This window comes from Sinocyclocheilus rhinocerous, unplaced genomic scaffold (genome assembly GCF_001515625.1).
Source record: "Sinocyclocheilus rhinocerous isolate Xijiao unplaced genomic scaffold, SAMN03320098_v1.1 scaffold1839, whole genome shotgun sequence".
In the NCBI taxonomy this organism is placed as follows: Eukaryota; Metazoa; Chordata; class Actinopteri; order Cypriniformes; family Cyprinidae; genus Sinocyclocheilus; species Sinocyclocheilus rhinocerous.
This window is the reverse complement of record NW_015662183.1, coordinates 56,555-65,366: the sequence shown is the minus strand read 5'-3', so window position 1 is coordinate 65,366 and position 8,812 is coordinate 56,555. Positions and strand designations below refer to the sequence as shown.

The following is an 8,812-nucleotide window of genomic DNA, read 5'->3' as shown; positions in this document are numbered from 1 at the left end:
GAGTGACTAATACCACCAAATAAAACATAGCTAAGTTTAAGTCAAGTGTAAACCTTCCTTACAAATAATTGCAACATCACACAATTGATCTGTGAACTTCAGCAGAACATGGACAGCAGACACACAAAACCAACATCATGACAGCACACAAAACAAAGCAAATTAGTGACAGACGTCATGACAAACATGTATTGTTGATGATATTATTAAATTGGCACAGCGGCCTGTTGAATGTCCTCAATTACGTTATTTGCGGCTTCCATCGTGAAGTGAATAGCAGTCTATTCCACAGTTATCCGCTTTTATTTGTAATTTTTTTTTTTTTTTACAGTGGGCGAAACTTTTCATAAAGTTAGCGGTAACAAGCCCCACCCATTTAGAGGAAAGATATGATTGGTCAGTTTTCTGTCATTTGAAATTACTCTCCCATCGACTATTGTTTGCCTTGGCCCTCTGTAATTTCATAGCTGGACCACCAATCACAGAGCCGTAAGCTTTAGGTGGAAACATTCTAATAAGGAGATGGGCATCTTTAATTTATTCCTTCACATTTCAACACAAACTGAGCAAGCATATTTGAAGAGTTTATTTCCACAGAAATTGTATTTATTTCATTTAGATGTTGATTGTCAAATTACGAATTGCTTAAATAAAATTAGAAATTATAACTTTTTATTCAAATAATATTTAAAAGTTTGTAACAAAAAAAATAATTTTAAAATTTCAAATATTGTTTTTACAATAGTTTAGGCTCTCTCTGAGGGCCCTGAAGGTTTCTCTCTGTTAAAAACCCTACTGCACAACTCTAGACCATATTCTTTTGTGTGTGTGTGTGTGTGTGTGTATATATATATATATATATTATATGTGTGTGTGTATAAATATATGTATATAATATGTATGTTTGAATTTATTATTATTATTATTATTAAATCGTTTTTGCTATGGTTCTATCGAAAAAATGCATCAAACAGTTTTAATTGGCTTGTTCGCAACCCCTGTAATGAATGGTTTATGCACTTAAATATGACTTGTTGGCATTTTCAACAGAATTTCACATATTACTCTCTTTTATCTATGTTTTCTGTAAGTACATTTCTATACACCATACCGGACTTTTATTTTGGGCTGACGATGTGACGTCACAAGGCTGCGCCGCGCTCCAGTGTTTGTGATTCGGCTGAAGAAAGGTTTGTGTTTTAGCATTGATAGTGTTTAAATCGATACAGAGCATACCGTCTGTTTTATTGTTTTTACAAGCGCTGTAAAATGAATTAAATATGAATGTAATGCTGTATGTAACGTTAATGTACATTATTTATGTGAGTAAAGCACATCCGCACATGAGTAACAGAAAAGGTGCGTCTCATTTCGCTCCCAATCAGTTCATAATAAGCATGAATTCGGTCACTGGCGAGTAGGTGATGGAGAAATTGAAATTAAACTTAAAAATTCGTATTGAATGAATTGATTCGCAAAATGATTCAGTGATTCGAATCTCCGCACGCTGACGTCACATGCTGATCAAAACTGTGTAAATGCAACGAGATGAACAAACTCAAAAAACTAATTACAACCTTTACAAACTAATCACAAATGCTCTCATGAGAGTAATCAATTTAATGCGACCAACTAATCATTAAATACCAATTGTAAATCAAATACCTAGTTATGGACTTTCAATATAAATTGTTATTTAATTAATTTGTAGTGCTAGTTTTGAGTGTTTTTCATCAGGACATGAACTCTCACTGTGACTGACTCCCTTACTAGTGCGCTGACTACTGAGCAAGGGAGCTGATTGAGATGCACAGATGTAGAACTTTGTATTTATTCTTTCTGTTAATTTTTCCTCATCTTAAACAGGACAGAGTGTCCAAACACAGAAAAACTCCTGGTGAAGCAGCTGAGATCCACGTGACACTATTATAAAGATGGCGTTTATTAAAGAGGAGAGTGAAGAGAAGAGGATTGTAGAAGTATTCAGCGTGAAACAAAAAGATACTGAGGAACAAATAAAGATGGCGTTTATTAAAGAGGAGAGTGACGACGTGAAGATTGAAGTCAAACATGAAGATCCTGAGGAACAAACAGGTTGGTTTTCATTCTCAAAGCTGAACTCATTTGATCCTTATTGAAATGTCCAGCTCTACAGAAATATCACATGAGTGTCATAATTAAAGTGGTTTTAATTGAAATGAAGCCTCGTGTGGACAGACTTGTTGAGATCACATGACCAGACAAACACTAACCCTGCCTTCAACCGGAGAAGATCCAACTTCCACACTGGACATCAGTTATTATGACATGTCACACATTTAATTAGAAGAAGAAATACAGAAGTAGCCTAAACAAACAATTACTTTGTGTAAGATTAAACTCAGTATCTACTTCTGAAATGAAAACCATTCATTTCTATCCATTCTAACAGTATTTTGCAAAATGCGATGTGAGTGATCGACTTTATATTGGTCGAGTTAGTGCTGCTGTCTACATTTGCTCTTCCTTTAAAGATCTTTGATGAGCAAATAAATGGCCAGCAGGCACTAAATAACAAACTGCAACAAAATAGATGATTTCAGCTGAATGTGTGTGACTCAAATGGTTCACTAAAGAAAACAACTGTTGTGACTTTAACATCTTCTCTAAAGCTCAGTTGTAAATGTAGCATCAGAAGTTGATTCAAGACGAGTGCTTCTTTTGAACTACGTTTAGCAGCAACACGTATATACTTTATCACAGATGAAGTTAATTAGATGCAATATTCCCAAATACACAGACATTTTGCACATTTTTTAATCAAATAACAGAAATGCTTTTCGTTCAGTACCTTATTGCTTAATACAGAGCATGTGAACATACACGAATAATGTTCAAACTTAAGCTAGACAGATTTGTGAACAATATTTGAGAGAAATAGGCCTTTTGTGTACATAGAAAAAGTCTTAGATCTTTGAGTTCAGCTCATGAAAAATGGGGGCAAAAACAAAAGTGTTGCGTTTATAATTTTGTTCAGTGTATTTACATAAAAAATTGGTATCACTTTTATTGTGAGGAACATGACACAATCTAACATTATGATTACATGAAAAAAGAGATTATACTGTTATAAAAATACAGATTTGTGAGCGTTAGTGGTCCTGAAGGTGTCAGAATGAACTGAAAACACGTGATTGTGGTCATTGGTGAATCCGGCCAATCGTGAAACACCAGTGTGTCGTCATCAGAGCTCCTGCAGCAGCTCTAAAGAAGCTGCTCTGGCTGAATCAGCCGTCTCTCCAATCGCTCTTGTGGTACTTTGATGCAGATCCGTCAGGCAAGGGCTGTGTAAAATGTGTGACTGCACAGGGCCTCGCAGCAAAATAAAGTGACAGCTGACTTGATGTAAAGCCAATAGTTTTAAAGTTCATGTTTTTGTCCTTCAAAAGACTATAATAGTTAAAAGTCAAAGCTAATAGTGAGACTATGTGTATCATGATGCTGTATTATTAAAAAATGTATTATGCAGTAGAACTTACGATCGCTGTTAGGCAAAAACTCAAATTCGTTTCCCCTCTTGGTGCAGACCTTTTTGGCAGGTGTGAATACAGCAATCACACTCGGGTGTGGACCAAACAACCGCACCGAGACCCAGCTGAAGAGGTCCTCCACAGACCTCCGCTTCCAAACAAACTCTGGTACGGTTCGTTTAAGGTGTGAATATGACCTGACCTTGATCCGACCCAATTGCAGAAATCACGCTCTGAAACAGACAGCTCGCGCATATAGTGCTGTTATTTGCGTTTCATTGGCTTAAATCACTTGTTTTTAAACCACAATGCTTAAAAACACATGCAAATGATGAGTTTTCATGACCATGGCGCACAGCAACGTGATGTGAACGCGCTAAATAGGCTAAAGATTGCCGCAAAAATTACCATGACTATGTTGGGGGAAAATAGTAAGGAGATATATTAATTATTTATTAATAAACTAGTGTTTTATGAGTCAGTGTCGCAATGAAGTTGATGATCCTGACTCGCCATCTCATCATTGGACGTGCTTTTAGAAAAAATGCATCTTTACGGATTTCATAAGAGTTTTTGTTTTGGATTTGAATTATTTTGTTTTGTAGTCATTTAAAGCTTTCTATAAATATATTCATCATGTCTGTAAGGAAAATATTCGCTGAGTTTTGGTACATTTTTGTGAAGCGCTCCTGTTCAAGACTGAGACGGCAAGCGCATCCTATTTGTTTTCTTTATTTTACAAAAGCACAACGTTTTCTTGATATTGTGGGTGCACACAAATAATAATAGACCCTTTACAGTTCCGAACGATGTATTGTTCTTACCTTTATGAGCAAAATGTCCTGAAGCGCGCGCTTCCACTCTCCGCACGATTGGATATGCACCTATTAGCATACATTTATATAGGTTAAATGTTTAAACTAACATTGTGATATGCTTTAAGTAGCCTATTTTATATCTATAGATTTTATTTTTGGCAAGTCGTAATTATAACATCGTATGACATTTTCTCATATGATGCTCATAATTGTCTTCATATTGCGTCAGTATCTGATAACACCAAATCAGTAAAAGAATAAAAATTGCACTACGAAAGATCTCCATTATTAGCCTGTTTTTGCACTTACTGCTTTTCCCTGCTTGAGAATTTCTGTCCAATGAATGGATGACCTTAGCACATGTGTGGTTTTGTTTACAATTTCTGGTTCACTTGCAAAAAAGGGCAGTGTGAAAGCAAACTGCACCAAACAAAAAAAATCAACATTGTATTTGGTCCAGACCAAAGCAAGTGAACTAGCGGACTTTCCTGGTGTGAATACACCCTAAGTTTTCATCAACTTACAGGTTATAAAGTTTAATGGAGCAATGTGGGCGCTCCATTTTTTTCTGTCATTTGGCCAAAATCTCATGTCATTAAAGATGAAGTGCTAAGGCACAGGCCATTAAGACTATACTTGCTATGACTGATGACAAATGCTATAAAACATTATATAAAATAAGTATAGTGTTTACGGAGTAGAGAAAACCCGGTACATATTCAAACAACCATTCATTATTTCTTTATTTACCCTTGCATTGAAACCATACAGAGAGAGGGTCCAAAATGTGTGCGGCACTTCATTTAACCCTTTAACGGTACGATCACACCGGTGTGATTAGAACGTTCAGCGCATCACGTGATCAACTGCTGAATTAAAATCTGCTTTCGCGCTTTTCCTGGCGCTGAGCCAGAGACGGACACGCTGAGCGTCATATTATCACAACTATTCAGTGTTTAATGCTTATTTTAGGTTTCAGACATCTAAATAAACATAAGTAATAGCAAAACAATTCATTTATAGTTTGTAAAATGCACACCGATGTCTGTGGAAGCAGAAATAATAATCCATTCAATTATAATTTGACGACATATATATCATATACTGTTCTAAATTCCTTATGTATGTTTATAGTGGAAGGACTTTTATTATGAATGTGTGCCGCTAGTTGACGTTAGTTTCCGCTATTCCGATTTACTTTCACTTTCACTTTCACTAGCCGCTTGCTCCGCCATTTCTTCAGGTGTTAATGTGCGTGATTGAATGTAAGTTTATTTCATTATTCCTGATTATAAGTCGACGATGGTTATTTCGTTGTTGTGTTTAAATATTCATCTTGTGTAATCGAACCTTACATTGTTTATAATGTTGCTATATTTAAGATGTACGGTGATTCAAATGCGTATGCTCGCTACTGTTGATCCTTTCCTGGTCATGTTGATTCATGTATAACGTGTCAGTAGCAAGTTGTTATTTACATGTCTGTAATTTACATTTAGCAGATGCAAAGTGATGCTTGTTTTATTTTGTTTATTTCAAAGACCACATTTAACACTTTGTGGCCATAAGTTGTACAATATCCAATCCAATTGGAACAATGTTGTGCCATCTGCTGTGAACAGTTAAATACTTAAGATAAAGAGTTGAGCAGTGTCCTGTCTCCTGTCACACTTCTTACCCGAGTCCCGTGGTGGATTAGCATCAACACCCCTACAGATCTATTAGTCCCGTTCATATACACATTGTGTAGGTAACTATAAAGTTTAGTCCAGTGGTTCTTAAAGTGTGGGGCGCGTCTGCCAGGAGGGGGCGTACGAGTATTGCAGTGGGGTGGGCCATTAGTAGAAAAAGAAAAGAAAAAACAGTCAACAGCCAAAGGACGTAACTTAGAATGGGAGATGGATCAGTTTGTGAAAGGGAAGAGAAAAGCCATAGATGAAGTCGCACAGACCCAGGCAGGTGCTGGTCATTCAAAAGCTAAATGCAGAAAATATGACGAGGCATATCTTGCTCTCGGCTTCACTCACCACTCACTGTGTCTATACCGGATGCTACACATGTCGCGCCGCAACAGCTCTACACTGGACGCAGCAAAGCAACCATTGCAAATCATTTTAACTTTGTCAGTACGTCATAAATAGAACAAGGCATCAGTTTAATGTCGCGTCGCATCCAGTGTACACAGTGTCACTGGTTATAATGGTTTCTACTGTATTTTGCCGCTCGCGTCCGGTGTAGACACGGTGTTTAATGTCGTTGGTGAGGAGGAAAGCCTGTGTGTGTCCTATGCCTTAGCGGACAGCATGAAACCCACAAAAAATAAATAAATAAATACAGAGAGAATAATAACAGTTATTCTCTCTATGCTATTTTTCAATGTTTTAAGTGATGCAGTTGTTTTTTTCCCTGTAGGTTTTTTAAATTAAAAAAGCATGAATTTTTCATAATGTTTAGTGAAATTATTTGGTAGTCTGAGGTGGGATGGGGATTCGGGAAGGGGGGGGGGGCACAGATTTTTTTTATAGGTTTAAAGGGGGGTGTGACCAAAAACGTTAGTGTGAATATTTTGAATAAAAAAGGAAAAACGAAATAAACGCGATGCATGCGTCATACAGCGCTATTGTGGCTGCTGTGTGTCACGTGACAAACATGACGCATCTCTATGGAAACAGTAAAGCGATACATTCTAAAATAATGGTCGCCTAAAAAAACTCATGCCAGAGGCTCAGCTAGTATATTTTAAACTCACGTGTGAATATTTTGAATAAAAAAGGAAAAACGAAATAAACGCGATGCATGTGTCATACAGCACTATTGTGGCTGCGGTGTGTCACGTGATAAACATGACGCATCTCTATGGAAACAGTAGAGTGATACATTCTAAAATAATGGTCGCCTAAAAAAAACTCATGCCAGAGGCTCAGCTAAGAGAAAGGAAAAAATGAAATCGCATCATATGACCCCTTTAAACTCACGTGCGAAAAGGTTAAACTTGAGCTAGGGTTAGTTACAAGCTCTTTCTAATACTTGTCATTGGTTAAATATTTGCAAAACCCATAGACGTAAAGGGTGACCAACAGTAATGAATTATGAAAATAAATAAGTAGATAAATAAATACCTTTATTTATATAGCGCTTTATACAATACAGATTGTGTCAAAGCAGCTTTGAGGAGAGGACAATAGTAAACAGTGATTGTCATCTTCCAGCTCAGTTCATATAGTGTCTGTGCAATCAAGTGGACAATATTGCCAGAAATTAAGTGTCCCAAACTAAGCAAGCCAAAGGCGACAGTGGCAAGGAACCAAAACTCCATCTGCGACAGAAATGGAGAAAAAAAAAACATGGGAGAAACCAGGCTCAGTCAGGGGCCAGTTCTCCTCTGTCCAGACGAAACCAGCATGGCGTGGTTTAATTCCAGGCTGCAACACAGGTCAGATTTAGCAGAGGACTTGTCTGGTTCCCGTGGTCTTGTGCCGATGGTCGTCGAGGTGACGAGGTCTTCACAGGGGATCTGTCTCTGGGGCTCATCTAGTTGACATGGTCTCCTCTGACATTCAGGGCTGTAGAGGTAGTCTCTAGGTGCTGATCCACCATCTGGACTAGGGGTCGACCGATTATAGGCGCCAATATTAAGAATTTTTATGATTATCGGTAATTTTCAAAACCTATTCGCCGATAAAATAACTTAATTTTGAAACGCGCTATTTGGCTCTGATGCAGCCTGTCAGAACTCACCACTCTGTGGCCTAAAGCAATCTATGCCCACCACCCATCTGATTTGTTGGGAGTCCAGTGCGTGGTGATTGGCCGAATACCTCAAGCGTGTGACGGAAATGTTACGCCCCTTACCATATTGTGATGATGCCCTGTCAGGCCGGAGCGATGATTCAAAAACATGAAAACCCATTATAAATGAGGCATTCGTTGCATGCAGTGAGGACATAATTATGGATTATAATGACTTATACAGGTACATCTAAAAAAAATTGAATATCATGAAAAAGGTCAATATTTTTTGTCACTCATTTCAGAAAGTGAAACCCATATATTATATAGATTCATTACACATAGAGTGAAATTTTTTCAAGCCTTTATTTCTTGAAATTTGGGTTGGCATCATCTGAGGTCCTCTGAGGGGTTGGCATCATCTCTTCTCAGGTGTTCTGGATCCAGACTGAAGCTTGTGTAAATCCTAGTGTGGCAAAAACAGAGAAACAAAAGTTCATTGCTAAAGAAGCTGGTTGTTCACAGAGTGCTGTATCCAAGCAAATTCATAGAAAGTTGAGTGGAAGGAAAAAGTGTGGTAGGACAAGGTGCACCAGCAAGAATTTGGGGGAGCTTCACAAGGAGTGGACTGAGGCTGGCGTCAGCGCATCAAGAGCCACTACGCACAGACGAATCCTAGACATGGGCTACAAATGTCGCATTCCTCGTGTCAAGCCACTCCTGAACCAGAGACAACGTCAGAAGCGTCTTACCTGG

The 8,812-nt window shown here is 37.8% G+C and overlaps 1 protein-coding gene across 1 annotated transcript in view; it reads left to right on the top strand.

The window, feature by feature from the left end:
* Nucleotides 1–1,136: 1,136 nt before the first annotated feature.
* LOC107727977 (zinc finger protein 431-like) overlaps nt 1,137–8,812 on the top strand; it is a 28,540-nt gene continuing 20,864 nt past the window's right edge. Inside the window, exons 1-2 of the mRNA XM_016538031.1 lie at nt 1,137–1,190; nt 1,867–2,094. Coding sequence (XP_016393517.1) covers nt 1,935–2,094 — 160 coding nt within the window. The 5' untranslated portion in view covers nt 1,137–1,190; nt 1,867–1,934. The remainder of the gene's footprint in view (nt 1,191–1,866; nt 2,095–8,812) is intronic.